This window comes from Caretta caretta, chromosome 3 (assembly GCF_965140235.1).
Source record: "Caretta caretta isolate rCarCar2 chromosome 3, rCarCar1.hap1, whole genome shotgun sequence".
NCBI lineage: Eukaryota > Metazoa > Chordata > Testudines > Cheloniidae > Caretta > Caretta caretta.
The window spans coordinates 57869619-57897405 of NC_134208.1; the positions used below are offsets into that span (position 1 = coordinate 57869619).

The 27787-nt window shown below is 38.4% G+C and overlaps 1 protein-coding gene across 50 annotated transcripts in view; it reads left to right on the forward strand.

The window, feature by feature from the left end:
• RIMS1 (regulating synaptic membrane exocytosis 1) overlaps positions 1-27787 on the forward strand; it is a 504482-nt gene that overhangs the window by 311366 nt on the left and 165329 nt on the right. For 23 of the 50 annotated variants that reach the window (XM_075126526.1, XM_075126527.1, XM_048845932.2 and 20 more), the window contains 7 exons: positions 481-652; positions 781-937; positions 2045-2116; positions 6488-6644; positions 8788-8913; positions 16750-16812; positions 24447-24536. In XM_075126526.1, the coding sequence (XP_074982627.1) occupies positions 481-652; positions 781-937; positions 2045-2116; positions 6488-6644; positions 8788-8913; positions 16750-16812; positions 24447-24536 (837 nt within the window). Of the gene's footprint in view, positions 1-480; positions 653-780; positions 938-2044; positions 2117-6487; positions 6645-8787; positions 8914-16749; positions 16813-23450; positions 23529-23866; positions 23981-24446; positions 24537-27787 lie in introns of all 50 variants that reach the window. The other 27 variants (XM_048845977.2, XM_048845933.2, XM_048845946.2 and 24 more) reach the window with 10 other exon arrangements.

Sequence of the window (27787 nt, forward strand, 5' to 3'; positions counted from 1 at the left end):
CTCACTTCATCGGATGCATCTGTATTCTTTTTGCGGATACAGACTAACACGGCTGCTACTCTGAAACCTAAAAGAAAAGGAGTACTTGTGGCACCTTAGAGACTAACCAATTTATTTGAGCATAAGCTTTTGTGAGCTACAGCTCACTTCACTGGATGCATTCAGTGGAAAATACAGTGAGGAGATTTATAAACACACAGAACATGAAAAAATGGGTGTTATCATACACACTGTAAAGAGAGTGATCACTTAAGATGAGCTATTCCCAGCAGTGAGCTGTAGCTTACGAAAGCTTATGCTCAGATAAATTGGTTAGTCTCTAAGGTGCTACAAGTCCTCCTTTTCTTTTTGCAAATACAGACTAACACGGCTGCTACTCTGAAATCTGTACTCTGAAACCTGTAATTATAGTCTTGGTTACTAGATGGCAGTATGTGACCTGTTTTTGCATTATAATTTACAAGAATGTTTATGTTTCAGTGATAAAAGTAAAAGGAGGACCAAAACAGTAAAGAAAAGCCTAGAACCAAAATGGAACCAAACTTTTCTCTATTCACATGTACATCGTAGAGATTTTAGAGAACGAATGTTAGAAATAACCGTATGGGACCAGCCAAGAGTACAAGAAGAAGAGAGTGAATTTCTTGGAGAGGTGATATAAACAATGGCATTACAAAATAATTATATTTTAAGCATATAAGAAAGTCTAACACTTCTGTATTAAAAAAATAATGCTGTGCAGTTTTAAACTAAGATTAAGTTCAATAAATTTTCTCCTAGATCCTTATAGAGCTGGAGACAGCACTTTTAGATGATGAACCACATTGGTATAAACTGCAGACACATGATGAATCCTCACTACCTCTGCCTCAGCCATCACCTTTCATGCCGAGGAGACATGTCCATGGTGGAGAAAGCACTAGCAAAAAATTACAAAGTAGGTCCAAATGCTATCGCTGTCCGTTTTCAGTTTTAATTTGGGAATGATTTGTGACAGTCAGTTATGCTGTAATAATGTTTAGATGAAGTTTTGGTAGTCATATTCAAAAATAAAGATATTCTTTCCAAAACATAACTGAAAATACAATTGGAAATGGAAAAACTATTACATTTCCTGATCAACCCCACTGTGGTATGCAACTTCCAGGTTGGCAACATTTGTTGAAATTACCTATAGTTTGAAATGTTAGTTTTTGCATAGCTGTCTTTGTTAAACACTGAACTGAGCATAATACATGATTTTAACAAGGAAAATGGGATGTTTTTATGATTACTAAATGTTGGGTCTTAAAAAAAAAAAAAAAAAAAAAAAAGCTTCAGACTCTAAAGCCTGGGAGCAGCTTTTAGTGTATTGATCATTTCAACCTCCGACACACTTATTGTCCCGATACAAAACTTACTTTTGCTACACAGAATGCGTTTGTATGTGTGTGATTGGGAAGATGAAAATCAGAAAATAGTACAATAGTCAAAACCTGTCCTTCTCTGATCAGGTATTAATTTTTTGAGAATTTAAATGTGAAAACAATGGTTTTTAAAAAGTGGCATTTCTCAGAGCCATAGCATAGCGTATAGTATGGGTTGAAATAGCTGCTGAAAATAGGAAATAGCTGCAACCTGTAGCCTCTACTGTACCATTTTGTCTGAAATTAGATTACATTTTAAAAATATGAAAGAAATAAAGAACAAATTCTAAAGGTATTTTCTCAGGTATTTTTCTGATCTTTTACCTGCCTGTTAAGAAGAGTAAGAGTAAGAAAACTAATAAGTTCCAGCCAGTGCATAACTTCATAATTAACTGATGCACTTTTAGAAGCTGTAGCAACTAGATACTGTTGAAACTGGTGCATTAAAAAAATAAGCATATAGATATCAGACTATGCCCTCATTCTAAATTCAGTTTAATTCTCATTTCATATAGTTTAAATATAAAATCACCCTATGTTTGAATCACAGGAATAACTAGAGTTTTTATTTAAACATATTTTTACATTTTCCAATACAACCAGATATACAGGTATTTATTTGCCTTACTGTTGTGCAGGATCTCAGCGAATCAGTGATAGTGACATCTCAGATTATGATGTTGATGATGGTATTGGAGTAGTTCCTCCAGGTGCGTGGGTGAAGAGCATGGTCCTGCTTCTTTTTGCTGTTCCTTCCCTCCTCCCCCTCTAATTTTCCAGACTCCTGCAGGATGCTGGTTTTGGAGATTGTGTTATGGAGAAAACAGTATGACTAATTACTCTGTGGTGTCTTTCCTTCTAAATTAAATTAAAATGTACTGTTATGTACTAATTAATATTTCTGTTTAGATGTGACTGTTTGGATTTTGCATTTAGATGGTTCAAAGCTGTTTGTTTGTTACTTCACAGTGCTCTAAGCATACGTGAAACTACAATTTTTATTCTAATAATTCGGTTAAAATACTAATTACAATTTCAATTTCCATTGCATTTTTTTTATTTTGCTTCTTGCTTGAAACCCAGATATAATGCAGTCCTCCAAGGAATATATTTTAAATGCATGGTTGAAAATTCAAATGCATGTGGCATGGCTATATCTTTTATACTTTTCATAAGCATTCATGAATTATCATTACCATAAATGTGCATAAATGTATAAATATAGAGAGAGAATATCTTGATTCCACTTTAGGTTAGCACCCTTTGTATATTCAATATAATAAAACATCGGGGCATATTTTAGATACCATACCTTAAGTACATTTCATTGGCAGTTGCCACAAATCACAAGATTAAAACTCCTATTCATGGCAGACTTAGTAAAGAGTTGCTGTTTACCCACCCAAGCTAAATCAGGTTTTCTATGTAAAAGTTACTTGTGAAAGTACTGAACATATTAAAAATATGGTAGTATTTGAAAAGTTCTCCTTATTAATCTATGATTAAAGTAACCTACAAACAGCAGTTATTCATGGCATTTTTGCCATTCGTGTGAAATATCACTGCATTGCTGAATGAGCTAAACTCTGCACTCATTTACATCAGTTTAAAGCAATAGGGTTGTGCCCGCGTAACGAAGAAGAGAATTTGTCCCAATAGCCTTAGCACTAGTATTACATTTAATGGAGTGATTTTCTTCATTCTTTCATCAAATTAAATAGAAAAATATTTTAAATAAAATGATTTCCATTATTTTTTCACATTTTTTTTCCTTTCGCAAATGGGGGTGCAGATATTGGCATGCGTGATCCCTTACTCATCTCGAAAGCTGCACTATTCCTTTTTTAAACTATATGGGGCTTTTCACTTACGAGTTCATTCTGGGCAACAATTCCCCATCTGCAATGACCTATCTTCCATCCCACAAAGCAGTCTTTCAAAATATATATGACAACAGCACTCATTGGAATACATTTTCGAATGCTCAAATAGCGCTTAGATGCCTAAGTCCCACTGAAAGTCATTAGGAGTTCGGTTCCTAAGTGTGCCATTGTACCTTTGAAGAATTCATGGGCCATATGTAACTAGGGCCTTTACTGTCTCAGAGACCACCTCTCTGCTTTTGAAGTCTCTGCCATCCATGACAGTTGAGTTGATACTAACGGTTGCTAAATTAATGTGAGTAGGCTGGCTGGAAGAAACTTATTTCCAAACTAGTTCTACCAGTTCATGCAAACCCATTTTACGAGCTCATCTGACAGAGCCCAAGTTAACTGGCCTTCAGAACTTAATATGTATAACCTGTTTCATTCCTTTGACATTTGTCAGATATGGGTGAGAGAGACTGTTTGTAGAGTTGGTTTCCTTCTAGTTTCTGTCTGGAAGAAATCTGTGTGTATATATATATGCGAAGTTATATGTTTTACTACATTTGTGCATGCAGCCTGAACTCTTAAGAAAGGGCAAATGTTATAAATGAAAAAAAAAAAAAAGGTCTGATGAAGGAAGGTGCAATGCTAAACTTATATTAAGATAAACAAATTAGAGTTAAACAGCAGGTGAGACTCAACTCTTCTGCTGCAGTTGGAAAACATTGTCAGTGTTATGCATCAAACTCAGATTGCCTGAGAAGCTACGTCCCCAAATTACTTTTGAAAATAACTTTCACACATCCAGTATCAGATGGCTATTGGGTTGGAGACATCTGTGAAGCGATAACAAGATAATTAAACAAAACCTAAAGGATGTGTGTGTGTGTAAGGTATGGTCCTGATGTGGGTCTTTTTGCTACAGTTTTTTTCTTTTTTCTCTTTCCATCTTTCCATCAGGTATGCGTTACCTAGGGAGGTGGTGGAATCTCCTTCCTTAGAAGTTTTTAAGGTCAGGCTTGACAAAGCCCTGGCTGGGATGATTTAGTTGGGGATTGGTCCTGCTTTGAGCAGGGGGTTGGACTAGATGACCTCCTGAGGTCCCTTCCAACCCTGATATTCTATGGTTTCATATTTGATTCTCTGATTTGGTGCAATTCTAATGGCATCCACACTTAACATTTGAAACTTGCTATCAGACAATCTACAAGTGAGGAAAATCAATTAAGATCCCATATTTTGTTGCTTTATCCTAACTTGCTCTTTTTTAAAAAGGAGATTTACAAATGATATATTCCAGACTTTGAAACAATATATCATGTATGTGGAATCAAACATATATTTAGTAGAGATACAATATCAGATGGCCATAAGGTTCATTAAAAGTTTCTAGATAGATGACTGACATGAAATGACTGCCATTAACATAATGGATCACTCCCTCCTTGAAGCAATTCTTGCTTTCGTGGTTCCCTTCCTATCTGTTGGGAGTTCCTCCTTCTTTTCTGTCTGAAGTCTTTCACGATTCTGCCCTTTCATTGGGCAAGCTCATCGAGTCACATATCAGCTCCTGCCTCTATGTTGATAACTTACACTGAATCCAGAGGGAAAACTCTCATTTTCTTTAATGGGGCCAGGATTTCACACTATCTCTAAACCCCAAACTACTTCACTTCATTCAGATTCACAACATCTCTTCCTGGAATCCCGCTGCCAAATCTTTTAAGACCAGATACTGCCAGCATTACTCACACTTACTTCCTTCTTAGTGCTATTGACTACAATAGGACTAGTCTGGGATTAAGGTGCTCCTCAGCATGAGTAAGGGTGGCATAATCTATCCTATAATATGTAAGAAAATTGAATTTATTTTTTTCCTTCCAAGGCCTCTCTTTGTCCCTTTGCTACCTTAGTGGTTACATTACCAACTATGTTGTTGTTATGGCAATTATGAAGATCTATGCTAAAGTTATTCTCACCATTGTTAATTGTTTCTTGGTGTTGAAGTAACAATGCCAAAGTACAATAGAATAGGGTAAAGTGTTGTTTTAAGGGAGCTGCCACCTTTGTACGTTACATGTTTTTGTGGTATTAAACATCTCAGAATCATGTGAATACAGAACCTGTGTTGACTTTTAAAATTATAACACAGTTGTTCAAAATGAGTTTCTCTTTCCACTCTGTTGCTAAAGCAGGAGTTCAGATTGTTCCTTGCAATAGCTAATGATTTCCCCAAAATCTAAGCATTCATTCATGTATGCCATGTGTTCAATTGTTGCATGAGATTGCAAACTCTGTGAATCTTTGGTTTGTATATTGCATAGCAGTGTATCCACAGTCCTTTGAGGGGATTTTGGTACGGCCATAATGTAAATATTAAAGAAGAACAAAAATTATATGCTGAATACTACTCTTGATAGTTAAATGAACAAGAAGCTGCTGCTCAAGTAATTTTTGTTTGGAAATGTTGATTAAAGCAATTTTAAAATTGGACAAACATCCTGATAGTGATTTTTAATTCTAAACAATTTTTAAAAAATTTTTTACTTAGCAGACCATTTGCCGTTCACTCGTAGTATTCACAGGAAAATTACTTATGCAATATCTCTGGTATCCAATTACTATGTTTAACGTAATGTCAATACTTTTATGTTCATTGCAGTAAGGGTGGCTCTGGTCCGGTTCACTTAGAACTCAGCTGAAACTGGCTCAGGAGCCATCTCTTATCTCAGGGATGCTCTTTTGTTCCATACCGGCTGCTTCTTCCATTCATGGTGGGCAGGTAGTTTAGATGAAAATAACCTAAATTGCTTTGATTTCATAAAACAAACACTGAATGAGGTTGGGGTTCACAGTGTAGAACAATTACCATGTCACTTGAAGAAGTGACCTCCAGTGAGCAGCAATACCTAACGCATTAAATTTTAGGTAATATCCCCCAATTCAGGTGACTTGTTCAAGCCTCCCTTCCCCAGTATGCACCCAAACTCCTCTTAGTTTCTCTGCCTCTATACATATACACACATTACATTTAAAGGTAATGCGAGTAATTAATCCTGGCTGCATGACATTTCAGGATTTACAATAGCTAAATGACTACTTGAAAATCTTGTAATCATTTAGATGTGCTTTCCTGGAAAGACCAACCATTACCTGCATGTTCGTAGACCCAGATCCTTACTGTCTAACATCATTTTGTTGCACTTTTACCAGTAGGTTATAGATCTAATACTAGAGAAAGTAGATCTACAACGTTAACTGTGCCAGAACAGCAAAGAACAACACATCATCGTTCACGATCTGTATCTCCTCACCGTGGTGATGATCAGGGCAGGACCCGTTCACGTTTACCAAATGTGCCATTACAGAGGTAGGGTTCACAAGTTAGCAACATTAGTTATTGAAACACTTTGTGATTCAAAATTTGTGTAACCAAGCAGAGATTCTATGTCACTTTCATCTGATTGAACTCTTCATTATTTTTCACAGTGTATTACTTTTTCTTCATGTGTTAGTTTAATATTGAAGCACAGAAATTGTTTGAAGCCTACCACATCCTTAATCCTCTATTTAAATCACCCATCAAGTTGCTTGCTTTGTTAATTGCAATACTGTAACCCTAATCTTTCCTTACCTGACATCCTCCCTACTGTTTATCATTTTGTTCATTGTGTTGTATCTAAAATTTAGATTGGAAGCTCTTTCAGGGAGAGACTGTGCCTTTTGTGAGTCCACCATGGGTGCTATAAATAATAAATAACAATATACCATTAATAACCATGAATGAAATGATTTTGCAAGTAAGAGTAATCTGAAGTTACCAGTTCCTATAAATTACATTCTAAGATTCTTTTTATGGGATTTGTTTAGTTAGAGAGAAAACAATAAAATACCAAATGATATATATATATATATGTATTTCAGAGAACAATGATAACATTTAGACTGGCTATAAAGTTAAGTATATAGTTCCTGTGTGTATAACTTCTGGTAGGCAACAAGTAATGAATAAGTGAATCTCTTTTGTTTTTTTCCTGCTTTACATTCATAAAAATGTGTTGTGTGCTTTACATTTTCAGATGTAGACATTGCCAGGGTTGGTAGACTCAAAACTTGACAAACCTCCTTCATTCCTCTGTATGGAGAAAGGGAGAGGAGAAGGAGCTTCTCTGAACCTCTCTTGAAACCCATAGCCTCATCCACTCATTCTCAGTTTTCCCTCCTCTGTCCTCTGGAGGTGTCTTCACTAGAAATCTTGGTACCTGCAGTAGAGCAACAGCTAGCAATACTGCAGTTATACTTAGTACTAGCCACTAGTGTAAACTGGGCTCATGCATTTTGACATTGTGGTAAAAAATGATAGAGCACTGCTCATATGATTGTATAAACATAATAGTAGTATTGATGCTGGCAGCTACTGTAACAAAGATACTATGTGTTCTAGTGTAGACAAAGCTTGTGTTTCAGATAACGTTGCTTGGACCATAGATGAGTACAAGAGACTTTTTTCAGTGCCAATCACATGCTGGTCCCAGAATGACTTAATCCAGAGTGGCACCAGTCTTTCCTGGTCTTACAGTGGAAGACTGAGTTGCATTTAAGAAATCTGTTTAGGCTATGAGGCCAACCCCTCTTTTTGCTCCTCACACTTAGCTGAAAGGCCAGACAACCCTTCACTTCCCTTTTAGAAAACAAATTTTTGAGCTCTTCTTGGAAAAACAGTCAGGAACTTTCAGTCTGTCAGCCAAACACTGAAACTCAGTAAAAACATATGGCTTGATTCACCACCACTGGCACAGAGGTTTGCAGCTTGGTCCCTCCTGTAAGAGGCTACTTACTCAGTGGTAAGGCTACTTACTCAGTGGGTAGTTACTACCCCTAATTTGCGGGGGCAGAGGGGGGTCAGCCCTTCAAGTGATCAGTGGTATTCCCACTGCTGCTCTCCATCAGGAATTTCACCACAGGAAAAGAACTTTTAGGTCAGACTCCGTAGCAGGTCAGAAACTTCTGGAAGATGTACACAGTCACACCCCCTTCCTATGCAGTGCCACACGCTTTAGGGATAGTGCAGACTACCTGTGGTCCCACCCTAACCCTTGCTTAAGGGCAGCCACAGACACTTCTTTCTGCTGCAAGGACTTTCCACTGACCAGGGTCCACAGGCCAGGACTCTGCGTTTGGAAACCTAGGTATGAAACTATAAAACCATAAACTTCAACATGAATTCTTGCTAGCTGTTCTCTCAAACTATTCTCCAAATACAGGAACATGTTCCCCATTAACGCTGCTGAGTTCTGTGTTCACAAATAATTTAATTCTAAAAAGGGTAAAAATTACTGTTACCCATGCAAAATGAGGGTTTTTTTCCCCCAAAGAGCTAATATTTTTGAAAAGTCATACATTAAGGAGAAACTTTCCAGCAGGCAACTTGTAACCATGTAACCTGTTAAACTGTGTTAACTATGGGGAGAAGAAAACCATCATACATATATGTATTATATAAACACTTCTAGGAGTTTAGATGAAATTCATCAAATGAGAAGATCACGTTCTCCAACTAGACACCATGATGCCTCCCGAAGTCCAGTTGATCGCAGGTCCAGAGACATGGATAGTCAGTATTTGTCAGATCATGAAAGGTATGTTTTCAGCTTAAACTTATGAACATGTATAGAAGTGTCTTTGTCTTTTTGGCTAGTGTTTGAATGTACTTGTCTGAATGCACATTTGGGTTAATGGGAAAGGGGAAAGGAATGGCCATAACTGACAAGAACAATCATGATTACGGCACTAGGAGAGAAAAGGTGCTTTTATCAGTATTAGGCAACAGATAAGGAATAGGTTCTATATTCATACTGAAAATTATTTGTGTAGCATAGAATATGAAAAGAGGAAGGAAGAATAAACCAGGAATTTTGCCTTGTTTATGCAAAGAAATCATAGGAACAAATTTTGGTGCAGTACTTGAAAACGTAATGGTGACTCTGGTTGTTCATATTTGTAGGTCACTTAATTATTTTGTGGGAAAATGTTATACAGCTAAATCATAGTGCCTATATTCTGCTACCCTTACTTTGTCAATAGTCCTATCAGTGTGAATAAGGGTGACAAAATCAGTCCTGGTGTTACTACTTTAAAATGATTCCTCAAGCCTACTATAAACAATGCCATCCGTAGTAGGGTGGAGAAATGGGAGAAGGGAATAAAACTGAAAATGTTTCTGGAACTTTTGTCCAGTTTTGAAGCAACATAGTAATTTAATAGCCAATGGCCTCTGCAGCGATCCCTAATTCAGTTTTGTATATGATCTTGCCTTTTCAAATTTTAAATGAGATAACTTACATCTAGGCGTTAAAAAGTGTTGTTGATAGTTTTAATTTCTTGAGACTTGTTTTACCATGGCATACAATAAAATTAGGCAAGAAATATGTACAGAATTGTATAAGTTGGATTGTACCACTGATTTTCTTCTTAGAGGTGAATTGAAATGCTTTTTAATCATAAAAAAATCAGTTTTACAGTTAAGACACTAACACTGCAGTGATTTCCACCTTATATGTACGTTTCATTTTATTCTTTATAGTAAAAGTAGTTATATACTCAATAAACATATTTTTCAAAAATATGTTTATTGACCATTTTCCTTAGTATTCTTTGTAAGTAGAGGTTGAAAGGGGGCAGGGGACATTGAAGGGTGACTCCTATTCCTAGGTGCAAATTTAGACAATAAGTGTATGCAAAATATCCCACAGTCAAAAACAAAATTCCTGACTGTGTTCTTGGATCATATTTACATCTCCTCCCTTCCTGCTTGGATGGACGGGCTTTAGGATTCTGCTCTGATTCTCTCTGAAGCGGAAGCCATCAGAGCAGAGACAAGGGTGAGGGTGCTGCTAGGGTGGGACTCTGACTGGTATAAGAGAGTTTTCCATTCTCTTCTTCTTGCTTTGAGAAGCCAGCTTTTGATGGATAAATGGAATAAGTAGGTGTTGCTATCCTGAGGGGCCCCTGTACCTCTGCCAGGAGTTTCTTCTCCCAGAGAGAAAAGGAGTACTTGTGGCACCTTAGAGACTAACCAATTTATTTGAGCATGAGCTTTCGTGAGCCACAGCTCACTTCATCAGATGTGTACCGTGGAAACTGCAGCAGACTTTATATACACACAGAGAATATGAACCAATACCTCCTCCCACCCCACTGTCCTGCTGGTAATAGCTTATCTAAAGTGATCAGCAGGTGGGCCATTTCCAGCACAAATCCAGGTTTTCTCACCCTCCACCCCCCCACACAAATTCACTCTCCTGCTGGTGCTAGCCCATCCAAAGTGACAACTCTTTACATAATCAAGTCGGGCTATTTCCTGCATAGATCCAGGTTTTCTCACTTCCCCCCCCCACCCCCATACACACACAAACTCACTCTCCTGCTGGTAATAGCTCATCTAAACTGACCACTCTCCAAGTTTAAATCCAAGTTAAACCAGAATATCTGGGGGGGGGGGTAGGAAAAAACAAGAGGAAACAGGCTACCTTGCATAATGACTTAGCCACTCCCAGTCTCTATTTAAGCCTAAATTAATAGTATCCAATTTGCAAATGAATTCCAATTCAGCAGTTTCTCGCTGGAGTCTGGATTTGAAGTTTTTTTGTTTTAAGATAGCGACCTTCATGTCTGTGATTGCGTGACCAGAGAGATTGAAGTGTTCTCCGACTGGTTTATGAATGTTATAATTCTTGACATCTGATTTGTGTCCATTTATTCTTTTACGTAGAGACTGTCCAGTTTGACCAATGTACATGGCAGAGGGGCATTGCTGGCACATGATGGCATATATCACATTGGTGGATGTGTAGGTGAACGAGCCTCTGATAGTGTGGCTGATGTGATTAGGCCCTGTGATGGTGTCCCCTGAATAGATATGTGGGCACAATTGGCAACGGGCTTTGTTGCAAGGATAAGTTCCTGGGTTAGTGGTTCTGTTGTGTGGTATGTGGTTGTTGGTGAGTATTTGCTTTAGGTTGCGGGGCTGTCTGTAGGCAAGGACTGGCCTGTCTCCCAGAGACATCAGCTGCATCAGTCTCGTTTCACTCCCACCTGTAAAAAACTTCTGTTGTCCAGCTATCCTGAAAGGAGGACGGGAGACACTTGATATGGTTTTAATCAGGCCACAACTTCATTATTAGATGTCTGAGACTACCTGGCAGATAAACCTATACAGTGTAGGTAACTCCATGTTCATTCAATAGCTGTCCAGGGGCTTCCACCAGCCCCCCTTCGTTTTCCATCCAGGTGCTCCAGCCAACCCTTGCTGGGACCTTATCATTCCCCCGCTCCAATGAAGGATAAGGTATGCTATAAGGAAGACGGGGTTGGCTCTCCCTCCCTGCCCCCATTCCTTTCTTTTAACCAACACCTCCTTTTTAAGTCCTTTACAAAGCCATTTATCTGGTCACTGTATCCCTTCCCTGTGGAGTACCTCCCTGGGCATCAACCCCACATGTACATAACACATTGCGACATCATAGCCTAACTCCCTTTCCTACTCACCGTAACAAAGTCCTCCCTGAACCCACTGTGGGGAAGGTGAAAAAATCCTCCACTCCACCTAGGCCAGTCTGGTGGTGAGGGAAAAATTCCTTCCCAGCCCCCCTGGAATGGAGTGCGATGCCTACAGCAGGTCCTAACCACACCTTGTATTTTGCCACTTCAAGGAGAGGGAAGGTGGATGCTGCTTCGCTTGGTCTGGGGGAAAGGGGCTGCTGCTGCCAGGCTTGCCCCTTTTCAACTCCCCAGCCCTTCTGGTACCTGAGGATGAGTCAGCATCACCACGCTGACCCATTCCTCTTTTTGCAGCAGTTTCTGAGCCCCTCTCCCACCCCTACCCCAACCCATAAAGCACTATTCCTCTTTCCCTGGCAAGCTGGACAACACCTGCCCCCACCCCCACTTAAGGTGCACTGCAGTCATTTCGGAAAGCACTATACAACTCTTGTTTATTTCTCTCGAGTGGCGGGTCCACAAACTTATCAATGAGTAATACAGGCATCTTAAGGGGGAGCCTGTTGCAGTTACTACCAAGGAAGAAGATTAAGAATTTAAAGACCCTTTACTTGATATGCTCTTGCAATAAGTTCACTCATTTACAGAAGTTCTCATCAAAATCCATACCTGCTGCTATCTGTCTAATATAGCATCCACTGGAAAGGTATGGATAGATCCATAGAACTTCCTGCTATCCCCATGCCTGAAATAATCTACAATTATTAACTGCATCTGATTATACCCATACAAGTTGTTACTAGTTATTTATTTGTATTGTGGTAGCACCCAAATCAATATGTGATATTCTGAATAATTCCTGGTAATAACCTTCAGAATCTTTGTTCAGGAATTTCAACTATTATTTTTAAATTATTATGCAGGAGCAATAACAGAGAATCCTTAGATTTAGGAAAGTGAATCATGGCCTCATATAAAATTCCAGCTAGAGGACTGTTCAGCAACAAGTTGTGATATATTTCCAACAGAACTGAGATTGCCTTTGCTGCTATTTTTTTTTTAATAAAAAAATTACTGGGGAAAGCTATCTAGTCTGGTATCATAATTCTGACTGCTGTGAATTCAGGTATCATTATCTGATTCTCAGTGAAATAGGTCTCTCAGTGTTCTATTCCATCCATTTGTTTATAAATAAAATGTGGAAATCTCCATGGTCATATACACAATCTAGTATCTCCTTCAAAAATGCTTTTCTAGAGGAATACATTTTTTCTGTAAATGTGTCAAAAGCATAATTAATTATGAGAATATCAATACCTTACCAGTATGATTTTTTTTTCAATTTGAGGAAATAATTAGAATTGTATTCCTTATTTATTTGCTATTTTATATCCCATGCATGGGTGTTTCATATCACTATTTTCAATGGGCCAAATCTTGAGGTCCTGGATAGGCAAACTTTGATTGAATGAAGATAGAGTAAATAATGAGCAAGAACCTTAAGATTTGACCTATGAACCAAATTCACTTCCCTTTCTGCCTCTGGATTTCATTAGTGCTTCTCCTATAACAGAGTTCAGAGGGGTAGCCGTTTTAACCTGTATCAGCAAAAACAACAAGGAGTCCTTGTAGCACCTTAGAGAGTAATATATTTATTTGGGCATAAGCTTTCATAACCCACTTCATCAGATGCATGGAGTGAAAAATACAGTAGGCAGGTATAAATATACAGCACATGAAAAGATAGGAGTTGCCTTATAAGGCAATATAATATTTATAAAAAGTAGTTACTTTTTGTAGTGACCCAGCCACTCCCACTCTTTATTCAGGACTAATTTGATGGTGTCATGTTTGCAAATTAATTCCAGTTCTGCAGTTTCTTGTCGAAGTCTGTTTTTGAAGTTTTTTTTGTTGAAGAATAGCCACTTTTAAGTCTGTTATGCAGTGTCCAGGGAGATTGAAGTGCTCTCTTACTGGTTTTTGAATGTTACAATTCTTGATGTCTGATTTGTGTCCATTTATTCTTTTGCGTAGAGACTGTCGAGTTTGGCCAATGTACATAGCGGAGGGGCATTGCTGGTACATGATGACATATATCACATTGGTAGATGTGCAGGTGAATGAGCTCCTGATGGTGTGGCTGATGTAGTTACATCCTATGATGGTGTCCCTTGAATAGATATGTGGACAGAGTTGGCATTGGGGTTTGTTGTAGAGATTGGTTCTAGGGTTACTGTTTCTGCTGTGTGGTGTGTAGTTGCTGGCGAGTATTTGCTTCAGGTTGACGGCTGTCTGTAAGTGAGGACTGGCCTGTCTCCCAAAGTCTGTTAGAGTGAGGGATCATCCTCCTGGATAGGTTGTAGATCCTTGATGCGCTGGAGAGGTTTTAGTTGGGGGATGCTGGTGATGGCTAGTGGCATTCTGTTACTTTCTTTGTTGGGCCTGTCCTGTAGTAGGTGACTTCTGGGTACCCTCCTGGCTCTATCAATCTGTTTCTTCACTTCCCTAAGTAGGTACTGTAGTTTTAAGAACGCTTGATAGAGACCCTGTAGGTGTTTGTGGAGCAAATGTGGTTGTATCTTAGGACTTGGCTGTAGACAATGAATGTGATGTGGTCTAGATGAAAGCTGGAGGCATGTAGGTAAGTATAGCAATCAGTAGGTTTCTGGGATAGGGTGGTGTTTATGTGACATCACTTATTTGCTCTGTTGTGTCCAGGAAGTAGATCTCTTGAGTGGACTGGTCCAGACTGAGGTTGATGGTAGTGTGGAAATTGTTGAAATCCTGGTGGAATTCCTGAAGGGCCTCCTTCCCATGGGTCCAGATGATGAAGATGTCATCAATGTAGTGCAAGTAGAGTAGGGGCACTAGGGAACAAGAACTGAGGAAGCGTTGTTTTAAGTCTAACTTGACACCATCAAATTAGGCCTGAATAAAGACTGGGAGTGGCTGGGTCACTACAAAAAGTAATTTTCCTCTACAATTTTCCCTCTGTTGATATTCACACCTTCTTGTCAACTGTTGGGAATGGGCCACATCCACCCTGATTGAATTGGCCTCGTTAGCACTGACCCCCCACTTGGTAAGGCAACTCTCATCTTTTCACGTGCTGTATATTTATCCCTGCCTACTGTATTTTTCAGTCCATGCATCTGATGAAGTGGGTTATAGCCCACAAAAGCTTATGCCCAAATAAATTTGTTAGTCTCTAAGGTGCCACAAGGACACCTCATTGTTTCTCCTATAACCGTTTATGTTGTCTCTGGGTCTGTCTACATTGCAGTTAAAAACCTGCAGGGCCCATGCTACCCCTAACTCTGGCTTGTGGGGCTCATGCTAAGGGGCTTTTTAACTACAGTGTAGACCTTCAGGTTTGGGCTGGAGCCCAGGCTCTAGGACCCTGCAGGGTGGAAGGGTTCCAGAGTTTGGGCTGCATCCTGAGCCCGAATGTCTACACTGCAATTAAACAGCCCTCTTTGACCGAGCCCTGTGAACCCGAGTCAGCTGGCACAGGCATCTAGTCGCAGTGTAGACATACCCTCTGATAACTAAGCCGTGCATGGACCTGAATCATACAGTGCTTTGGCTTTTGTAATGTCCTCAAATCTTTCAAGGGAAACACAGAACCCTTTGTGTGTACAAGAAATAAAAGAGGAATTTTATTTTCAATTACTTTGTTTTAAATTATATTGTATTTATTTGTAATTTGGAAGTCTACACATAAATTCTGCTAATGATATGAGATATTAAATAGTTTTATTGTTCTTTCCTTTTAAGAAAAACAATTCAGTTCACCTTTAACATATTTTGTTGCATCAAAATCAGGCCTGTAGTTCCAGATGCAAACTTGCAATCCACATGTGAGATTTAAGTCATGATTTTGATTGCCCTGGTTTATTATATTACATAAATATTGCTTATACCAGTTTCCATAGTGAAATTTATAGTTTTATGAAGTATAAAAGTAATTGAGCATTTTTCCACTTTGCATAATTTTTATATCTTTTCTCTCTCTGTTACCATAGTACTTCATATGATTCTTTGATTCTTTTTAAATGATGCATCTTCATGAACTTTAGCCTCACTTTGGTGTCAATAACAATAAGGAGATTCTGGGACTTTCTCTCTGTGATTTGCACTGAAGTGCAGATACCCACAGAAATCACCAAAGGGACATGCTGTTATCACAATCATGTTTATTAAAGATGGAAATGATTAATTTACAGTAGCTATATTGTTGGCTGTAGCACTTGGCTCTTGTAATATACTGCTGGTTGAAATAATGGAGTAAGTGGACTGTAAAATAGAAATGATTAGAAAGGAGATTTTGATAGCTGATTAACACATTTTCTGTTTCTGTAAGGGAATATATAACAAAATATCGTAATTAAAAAGCTTTAGATCAGAATCTACCTTTGAATAAACTTAATATTTTGGTGGACAAATATTTTTCATTTCACCAAAATGATGAGTTGATGCTCCTTACACTGTATTCGCTAGAGCATAAAACTAAGTTTATAACTCCCCACCACCCTTCTGCGCGCACACACTCTTGTCTGAGTTCAAAAATGGAGGTTCTACAGTTCCATTTTTATTATCATGCTGCCAAGTTTTAATAAATACGTACTTTAAGAACTAGAAGATTACATAGCAGTGTAATTTGATAAAGAATCCTGTCAATATTTAATATTAAAAACTCTGAAGTAACTTCAAAATTTAAAAAAAGAAAAAGACAAAATTAGATGTCCACTTAAAAGTATTATCTGAATATATAGTTGTCATAGGTACTTTATTGCTTACATTTTAGAGCAGCATTGTAATCTGTTTTGGTTTGAACACTATCAAGACAGCTATCTCAGTACCAGCTTTCTGGTTTCTTTTTTTATGTTTTCATTTGCATATCATTTGCATAACTCATGTCATCTAATACTTCATATTTATATCTGTTTCACTCACCACCCATCCTGTCTGTGCAGTGAGCTTCTTATGCTGCCCAGAGCAAAACGAGGAAGAAGTGCAGAGTGCCTACATACCACCAGGTAAATACAGGAATTCGATAACCGTGATTTCTTATAGTTAGTTTCTGTGTACTTCACTAGCCCAATCATTTCCTTTAGCTTTATTAATATTACAGTAAGTAATGGACACCATTTTCTTAACATGTAACTGAATTGCCATTTAGTTATTTTTTTAAAAAAAAGAACTGATCAAGATTTTTACATATGTTTGTTTACTTTGATAGTTATGATTAGAGCAGTTGAAAGCCTAGTGGTAAAATAAGTGTCAACAGTCACATTTGAAATTAAATAATACAAATATTTCTGCAGCATATACTTTTGTGATAGGAGTACCTGTCTAGTCAGAAAAGGTGTGATTTTCAAATGCATGGCAGTTTTACTGTGGTTTTATAAAGTTTCTTTTGCGTTTTTTGAATTTTTTATGGTTCTTTGATTTGTTTCCTTTGTTATTATGTAAAATTAATAAACACTTTTTGTGTTTTGACAACAAACTTGAAGAAAATTCCTCAGAAGAGCACATGACTAGATAAACAAAGGTTGCATGTCACTGTGCTTCACCTGACAGCTCTCACTTGGGCACGTCTACACTGCAAAAAAAATACCCGTGGCAGCACGCCCGAGTGCCCAGGTCTACAGACTCAGGCTCACATGGCTCGCTCTTCGGCACTACAGCTAGCACCGTAGATGTTTCGGCTTAGGCTCCGAAACCTGGCAAGTGGGTGGGTCTCAGGGCCTGAGCTCCAGCCCGAGTGGGAATGTCGATACTGCTATTTTTGTAATGTAGCATGAGCCCTGCAAGCTCAAGTCTGTAGATCCAAGGCTGTAGATCCAGGCTCTGAAACTTGCTCATGTGGTTTGTGTGGTTGGTTGGTTGGTTGGTTGGTTTTTGCAGAGTAGATGTATCCATTGTTTCCCACCTTCCATTTAGAATTTTAGTTTTGGTTTTGTCTGTGCTGGGCCCTGCCAGGGCATTTCCCCCCTTTGAATTGATAAGTGCGCTATATCCCGTGAGGACTCCAAATCCCAGAGACTGCAATATTCTACATTGACTCCAGTCTCCAGTAGGTCCTACAGCGCTCAAGAACTCAAAAAGAAAGGACCCAGCACAGATGCAGCTGAGCCCCAAATTTAAGTTATTCTGTAGGGAGATGGACCTTCAGTGAAGTAATGGGACTGCTTATGTGTTTAAGTTAAACATATAAGTAAATGTTTGTAGGATCAGGGCTTGTAAGGTCTGAACTAATTTTTAATGCTTTTGCAACACGGGGTAATATTTCATACCTCAAAGAAGACCCATCTTTAGTTTTGATATCTCCCTGGATTCCCATTTGGAAGATTTTGTTTAATTACAATTTTTTAAATCAGGAAACACTACTCTTTAGAGCCTAACTAGAGCATACTGGTGATGAGAGTACACAGGCTACCTGTTAGCAGTTAGAAATCCCTGAAACTTCACCTCACATTTTAAACTGGAAGCCATTTACTCTGAATCTTTGTAATAAGGAATGACTTCATGTTATTTAGCAGACAATGAAAACAAATAAGTTCAAAAATCTAAACAAATAAGTCCATAAATCGAAAGGTTAGATACTTTGGCAATATGTCATATTGTACCTGCTGAGAGTTGGTTATGTTTTATGTACTCGTTGTCTACTCATACTCTGGTGTAACACAATGGTGCATCACATTGACTGATGCAGCCATTGTGTTACACCAGATTTACACCAATTCATTATTGTAATCTCAATGGAATTACATTGACGTAAAATGTGAGTAACACCCTGGTGAATCGGGTGCTTGATTTCCAATTTCCCTTGGATAAGAAATATCTGCTGCCATATTAAAAAACTGGGTCTTTCTATGTATTCAGCTTGAATCCTATAGTACATTATGCACTGTATAGACAGAAAGATCTAAGGACCAGATTTAATGGAGGACACTGATTTACAACAACTGAGAATCTGGGGAGAATCTCTAGCAGAGATGGGCCAAAACTGAACTTTTTACTTTATCTGACACCCAAACCCACGGTGAGCTTTGGTGGTTGGTATAGGAAGGAACCAGGATTAAACCACCCCATGGGAGCCCTAGACCTAAAGTTTCCCATTTCATTTCAACCCTTGTTCCCACATATTGCTAAAGGTTGGGTTCAGATACAGCTTGGACCCATCTTCACCCTGACACCCTTTCCTAAATTTTGGAGCTTTGGATAATATGGAATCCTGATATGAACCATTCTTGGGTTTGCAAAAGCAAAACTTACCTGATCAATTTTTGTGAAAGAAAAACAAAACTCAATCTCACCAGCCTACCTCTTGTCATATAACACAGAAGTTAAATACAAATCTGGAAAAAGCATTGACTTAAGTGTAAAAATTGAAGAAAAAGTGTAGTCACAGTTTATTCCCATGCTTTTGGTACATCCAATTAGACAGTGATCACTTTAATTCAGATCTAAAATTTGACTAAACAAATTGGTTATTAGTAAGCAAAGAAAAATCTTTTTCTGATCTAATTTTAAGAACACAAGCATTTTCAATTTTATTTTATTTTTGTTAGGATAAATTGGCAGCACTTTCTTGCAATCTTTGTATATCTATTTCTATTTCTCCTCTTCTGGTGACATTTATAAATCAGCTCTTTTGCAGGTGTTACAGTTATGAGAACTAAGGAAAACATGTATGTAGTTTTCTACTCACAAACTGATCATTAGTAAAAGTTTAGGTCGGTACTCTCTAAATTTTACTTAACCTTAAAAATTAGGATTGGAAAAGACCCTGTAAAACCATGCAGTCCAATGCACCACTGGTCTGCATGATTGTTCCCTAAACAATGGGTTTCACAAATTTGTCCAAGATAATTTTAATTTTCCAGGTCTCATCAATGATAGTGGAAAGACGAACTTATGGTTAGGTTCTGTTACACTGTATAATACTTAGAAAGTATTATATAGTTTTTAAGAACTTCAGCATCAGTGCAATGGTTCCATTAAAGTTCATTGCAAATTTAAAGTATTATCATTAGAAAAGAACTACAGGCATCCGATGAAGTGAGCTGTAGCTCCCGAAAGCTTATGCTCAAATAAATTGGTTAGTCTCTAAGGTGCCACAAGTACTCCTTTTCTTTTAGGCTAACTTTCTGTGACTGAGGAAGTTCGTGCTTCAGTGTTTCTGGGTTTCAACATTTAATAAACCATTTCAGTCCCTGCTTCTCTGTTGTTCCTGGCCCCCTTCCCCTTTATGTCAGCTTCATGGGACCACGCAGCTCCTGTTCCTTCACTTCCCTCTTCTGGCCTTTCTTTTTTCAGCTCCCACTTCTGCATCTCCTTGTCTCTTTCTGAGTCTGTATTTGTTCCTTTCCCCTTTCAGGTCATCAATTACTTTAAAATGGCTGAGTTGCAAATATTAAAAATTCTCACTTAATTCTTATATGAAACACAATATGGTGAATTTTATCTGGCCCTTAGTGGAGTTTTAATTATAGCACAAAGCCTCAACACAATTTAGCATGATCAACAGTCTTCTGACAAATTGCCCACAAGTGGGATACAGGTCAGAATGGAGGTGTATTCATGTAAGTTCACGCAGCACTTGCCTATGTTATGCCTTGCTCTAGTTACTGTTATTTCCTCAATTTCAAGTTCAGTACCAAATACACCTTTAAAAAAAATTGGATACTGTACTAACAGTATAGTACTCTTAATAATGTATTTGATATGTATATTTATATAATAGTTCTATATTCTGCAGTAATATAATGGAGCTATGAAATATGACAGTATCCATTGAACAGCTTGTTTATTGCTGCATATTGCTGCATGTACTTGGGACGTTGGGTTAACTCGACAGTAGATGCTCCACAATGTGCCAGGTGGTCACTCTGAAGTACTGTTATCAATACAATGATGACACATTGTTATGCATAGAAGCTAGCCCACCACACAGCAATAGAAGTATAATAATGGCTACCATAGATTGGTTGCTAAAATGAGTTACAAGGCTTATGGGTCCTGATCCAACTCCCATTAAATTCAGAGTCCAAAAAAGACTAATAGCTTGGATGCCGTTGTCTCATATGCCCACTCAACAAGTTATTTGGCATCTATGTTGTTGGCATTGTTTCTGCACACTCATTTACATTGGTGTAACTGTAAAGCTTAGGCATGCTATGGGCATAGTGCTGTAGTAATAAATTCTTATCTTCTAGACATCTTATTGTATTGCGTTGTATTTATTATTATTGATAATTTTAGTTTAGAGTGTAGTGTGTATGTGACATTAATTAGAGATGGTCCAAGCTTTAAAATCAGGATTCAGAATCCCTCACATATGGAGGTGTTTAGATACAGGGATACAGATGCACCCAGCTCTAAATCCCATGTGGAGTCAAGGAATGCTATTAAGAGGAACAACCTGGAGATGGCAAGAACCTCCAGGGTGCGTATCCTTCTGCCAGTCCCACCAAAGCCCTCCCTTGGTGGAATGTGTGGACACTCCATAAAAGTTTGTTTTAATTCCAGTTAACTGCACTATGTGGAACAGATTCCAATTTGGGTAGTCACATTCTTCCGTTACATTTCTCCTGGAGTTTCACTTGGCCAGGGTAGTCCACACTCCTAGTTCTAAAATGTTATGTACTGTGGCCTTGGTTTATTATGTTAAACAGTTGTCATCCAAAGGTATGTCTATGCTTCAAACTGGAGGTGTAATTCGTAGCTTGAGGAGACGTATGTATGCTAGCTCAATCAGAACAGAAGTGTAGCCTCAGTGATGTGAGCAGTGGGAGGATCTACCTGCACTTGGGTTGGCTAGCCCCTCCTGGCACTGTGGCTACACTTCTGTTTTTAGCATGCTAGCTCTATGTAGATATACACTAACACCACAGAGGTACTGTACCTTGGTGATGGATAAACCAATTCCAATATTTTTAAAATTAGCTTACCATTATTAATGCTGTTTAACTTAATGTAATCTATGTACATATTCACAAAAGGACATTTAGGTGCCACTGGCATTCTTAAACCCCCTTCAGTTGCCACCTAATCTTGTAGGTGCCTAAACTCATTGGCACCTACATTTTTGTTGTGAAAGGTGCCTAGGAACCTATGTTTCTGCTTCTGAGAATGTGCACTGTTGCATCATTCTAGACATCCAGATGCCTTAAGCCCCAACGGGAAGATAGATGTTCTCCTGCCTGTCTCACCTGTGAAGCTCGATCTGGTAGGCAAACTCTGAGCTTGCTAACTAGATCAGGGCCCTTTCAAATTCCTGGGGGGGAGGGGCTGGTATCTATTTCATAACTTTTAGCCCAGTAGTTAGAATGATCACCTGGGAAGTGGGAGACCTGGGTTTAATTCCCCCTTCTGCTTGATTGGAAGAAAGAATTTGAACATGAGGTGATGTTGACTTAGCCACTGAGCTATGGGATATTCTTATATGTGGCTCCCTCCCTCTTTCCTCTTGAAGCTGTTTCACTTTTGATTAAGTACTTAAATAGTCATTGTGCCAGAGAAAGAGAGTGTATGTGAGAACAACTCTGTGACTGGAGTTTAGGGCTTTCACTTTGGAGGTGGAAGACTTAGGATCCAGCCCCGCTGCTTCAATAGCTCTCTAATTATTTATCCAAGCGTCAAAAGGGGAGATTGAAGGAGCCACACATCAGAATATCCCTAAGCCCAGTGGTTTGGGCAACCTTCTGAGTGATGGGAGGACCCTTGTTTAAATCCTTTCTCCTGATCAAACATGGGGGTATTGAACCTGGGTCTCCTACATCCCAGCAGAGTGTTCTAACCACTGGGCTAAAAGGTAAGCACTGGCATCACCACCACTGGTGGCATTTCTTGCAAGAAACAGCTTAGGTACCCGACGAGAGGCAGGGCTCAGGACACACCCTCTCATCGCATTCTAATTGATTAGTTTAGATGACCCTTGCCTAGTTTGCTGCCTTCTGTGAATCCTATGCTTAGCAGCCTATCTCTCCCCATATAGGGAACCTAAGTGCCTAACTCAGGCGTTGTGAAAACAAGTGACTTTCTCATCTAAAAGTTAAGCCCCATAGTACTCAGCATTGCAATGCCTAAAGTCCCATTGTGAACCTGGCCCCTAGTATACCACCTCTAAAGGACTTTAACACATGACATTTTTGAAATACTAATACAACCGTGGTTTAGTTTGTGATATTGTATATAGCAGTGTGTTTTAGTAGGCAATTAATTTATCGTATAGATAACTAGAAGGGATCATTAAATCACACAATGTAGATTAAAATAAAGTAGTATTGACATATAAAAATAGCTAGCATAAAAATAGCAACTTCATGTTTTACAGCAGCTAATACATTTTAATCAAAAATTGAAAAGATTCCAAGGTATTTTAGTTCCAGAGGAAAATTCAGACCTACGATGTTACACTAAATTTACTTATGTGAGTAGCTTCACTGAGTTTGCATGCATAGGAGATCTGGTCCTGAAATTACATGTTGGTTGAACGAAGAAAAGGACACATTGAGAAATCTATGCATATACCAGTTCAAACTTGCTATAGTATTATGCACATTACATAGTCTTCATTCTAGTTAACATTGTTCTACCGTTACCTATACTTTCGTTTCTGGCATGCTTTGTTTTTGTTTTTGTTTTCTTCTGTTCTTCCACATTCAAGAAATTCTGTTAGGCACTATAAAACATTACCACCCAAGATGCCTTTACTAGAGAATGGTACTCACTGGAATATTTACAGGTAAGTAAGTATTCACTTAAATTATTTAAACAAACATACACATTATAATAATATAGTGGTACTTTCTAGAAAACTTTAACAGATAAAAACATGTACTTATAAACATAACTAGATTCAACTATCTAAGATTAACTCTTACATAAGTGACAAACACTTGCAACCTCTGTATTGTCTAGAATTCTTCTATCATTAAACTCTACTGAAATGTCAGTACTGGAGTTAAATAGTATTACAGTTTTCTTTTCCTTATGTCTCATTTTTCTTTCTTTATGTGTATGGTTTTGATTACATGTGAAATTAAATTTTATTTTTATTTTAAATAATTTTAATTTATAAAGCTCAACTCTGCCTGCATGTGCTAAAACCAAATCAGTGATTAGACAGGATATTTCACTCCTTCGTGATTGTCTTAATGCACAAATACCAAGATTTACAGACGAACTCTTGGTTAGGTAAGAACTGAGTAGAAGTGCCCCTTCCTGTTTAGTATGTAATATGGTTTTCTAAAGTAAATTAGCTTCACTCTAAACTATTTTTACTTGAGATATACTGTATCCTGTCCTTCTGTGTTGGTATAGCAGTTGTTACTAGTAATAAATATTTAGATGTATTGTTTTAGTATTTCCCGTTCCACTTTCTCATAAGTATGTATTGCGTAGTCTCATTTTATGGTCTTAGATACTTAAGATTTTTTATACAAACAAGTTCAAACATAATCTTTCATTTGGTTTATTTTTAAACAAATATTTGCATTGTCATCTAGTCAGCTCTTTTACATCTTTATTAATTAAATCATTGTGATACCACATTTTTATGTAAAGAGAACATTATTTTATTATTTAATATCTAACATTGTGTTCCTTTCTTTGTTTTCTTTTTCTTTCTCTTCTACCATTGGATGCAATGCACTGGCACTAGTGAACTACAGCCCTCCCTTGACAGGGCTAGGAGTGCTAGTACCAACTGCTTGAGACCAGATACTAGTTTGCATTCACCAGAACGAGAAAGGTATAAAGTAAAGACTTATGAATTTCTTGTCATCTGTGCTGGTGAACTTTGTCAGTTTTGTGTGTTTCTCCATATGAGTCTTCTACATGTCTGTACATTCATATCTGCTTTGGTATTTGTAGACATTTTTGCCCCTATACTCATATATGCCATGCAAATTGTGTGTTGCAGTTTATAATTGCTTCTGGCTTCTTCTTTCCCTATTTTTAGTTCAAGCTGATGTCATTGTTTACAAAAGTCCTCAGTATGCTGATAATAACACTGCAGTGTTAAGTGAGGTGAAGGAGCACCACTTGATTGTTAATCTTCATTATCATCTGCTAAGATGTATTACTTTTATTTCTTGCCCATTCTGCAAATTGCAAATGAGATGGTGTCATAAAATTTACAAATTATATGAATTAGGATGCAATTCTAAAAAAATGCAAATCGTGAAATCAAACTCTTATTTTTCAAACCAAAATTGTAATTTGTATAACAGCGTGTACATTAATTTCCACAAATCAACCAACCAACTACATTATTTTCTTAATCTAATCTGCCATATCTATTGTTGTTTGTTTAAAGTATAAATCAAAACAATGTAATGATCTTTGCACTATATAACACTGTACTTAGTTTACATAAGCTTCAAGAATACATTTTCAGCAATTTAAATGAAATATAGTTGCACTTGTTATGTTAAATAGAAACATTTAATGACTGCTTTCTGAACTTTCACCTTTAAAGCTAGTGTAGTTCAAAGCCACAGGGAAACCAAATACTATGGACAGATTTTGTAATTAGATGTGAGTATGTCTTAACAGAGAATTTTTGAATGTTTGCAGTATTCTTGTCTAAGAATTCTTGTTTTCTATAGCGTGAAATCCTGACCCCACTGACGTCAACAGTAAAACTCACATTGGCTTCAGTGGGAGTAGGATTTAGCCCATGGTGTAAATACTCAATTGATATGTAGGGTAATAATGTGAATTTGCTCATCAATCAGTCCAGAAAAATTGGTTATTGAAATTAGCAAACCACTGAGCATTTTTGTTGTTGTAAAGTGATGAGCAGAGTAACAAGCAATCTATAACTAAGGCCTAGGATATTAATGTAAACATTTTGTATGGTTTTAGCAACAACAAAAATATTCCAAAAAATAGTTACATTTTCAAAGCAGGACATGTGGTTTGCTGTATTAATTTCAAGGAAAATCATGCCACTAAAACACTGTACATCATTTTGAAAATTCTGGGAACAATAGCTGGTCACCATTAAAACATCTAGTTATAGGGAAAAAGTCTTCTCTGAAATCTAAACCCAACTTTGAAGCTATGTAGAAGCCTTATGTTTCCATGATGGGCAGAGTCCCCTGGGAGGCAAATATGAGGGGGAAAGGAGTCCAGGAGAGCTGGCTGTATTTTAAAGAAGTCTTATTGAGGGCACAGGAACAAACCATCCCGATGTGCAGAAAGAATAACAAATATAGCAGGTGACCAGCTTGGCTTCACAGAGAAATCTTGGGTGAGCTTAAACACAAAAAGGAAGCTTACAAGAAGTGGAAACAAGAAGGGTTTAGCAACTTGTTAGCAACAAGAAGAGGGTCAGGGAAAGTGTGGGACCCTTACTGAATGGGGGAGACAACCTAATGACAGATGATGCGGAAAAAGCTGAAGTACTCAATGCTTTTTTTTTACCTCTGTCTTCACAGACAAGGTCAGCTCCCAGACTGCTGCTCTGGGCAGTATAGTATGGGGAGGAGTTGAGCAGCCCTCAGTGGTGAAAGAACAGGTTAAGGACTATTTAGAAAAGCTGGACATGCACAAGTCCATGGGTCCAGATCTAAAGGATCTGAGGATGCTGAGGGAGTTGGTTGTTGTGATGGCAGAGCTATTGGCCATTATCTTTGAAAACTCCTGATGATCAGGGGAGGTCCTGGATGATTGGAAAAAGGCAAATATAGTGCCCATTTTTTAAAAAGGAAGAAGGAGAATCTGGGGAACTACAGGCCACTCAGCCTCACCTCAGTCCCTGGAAAAATCATGGGGCAGGTCCTCAAGCAGGTCCGTTTTGAAGCAATTTGAGGAGAGGAAGGTGATCAGGAACAGTCAACATGGATTCATCAAGGGCAAGTCATGCCTGACCAACCTGATTACCTTCTATGATGAGATAACTGGCTCTGTGGATATGGGGAAAGCAGCGGACGTGATATATCTTGACTTTAGCAAAGCTTTTGATATGATCTCCCACAGTATTCTTTCCAGCAAGTTAAAAAAGTATGGATCGGATGAATGGACTATAAGGTGGATAGAAAGCTGGCTAGATCTTCGGGCTCAGTGGTTAGTGATCAATGGCTCAATCTCTAGTTGGTGGCCGGTATCAAGCGGAGTGCCCCAGGGGTCGGCCTGAGGCCAGTTTTGTTCAACATCTTCATTAATGATCTGGATGATATGGATAGATTGCACCCTCAGCAAGTTCATGGATGACACTAAGCTGTGGGGAGAGGTAGATATGCTGGAGGATAGGGATAGGGTCCAGAGTGATAGATAAATTGGAGGAGTAGGCCAAAAGAAATCTGATATGGTTTGACAAAGACAAGTGCAGAGTCCTACACTTAGGACAGAAGAATCCCATGCACTGCTACAGGCTGGGGACTGACTGGCTAAGTGGCAGTTCCACAGAAAACGACCTGGGGATTACAGTGGATGAGAAGCTGGATATAAGTCAACAGTGTGCCCTTTGATGCTAAGAAGGCTAACAGCATATTGGGCTTCATTAGAAGGAGCATTGCCAGCGGATTGAGGGAAGTGATTATTCCCCTCTATTCGGTACTGTTGAGGCCACATCTAGAGTATTGCGTTCAGTTTGGGGCCCCCCACTACAGAAAAGATGTAGGAAATTGGAGAGAGTCCAGTGGAGGGCAATGAAAATGATTAGGGGGCTGGGGCACATGGCTTATGAGGAGAGGCTGAGGGAACTTGGCCTATTTATTCTGCAGAAGAGAAGAGTGAGGGGGGATTTGATAGCAGCCTTCAACAACCTGAAGAGTGGTTCCAAAGAGGATGAAGATAGGCTGTTCTCAGTGGTGGCAGATGACAGAACAAGAAGCAATGGTCTCAAGTTGCAGTACTGGAGGTCTAGGTTGGATATTAGGAAAAACTATTTCACTCAGAGGGTGGTGAAGCACTGGAATGCGTTACCTAGGGAGGTGGTGGAATCTCTATCCTTAGAAGTTTTCGAGGCCCGGCTTGACAAAGCCCTGGCTGGGA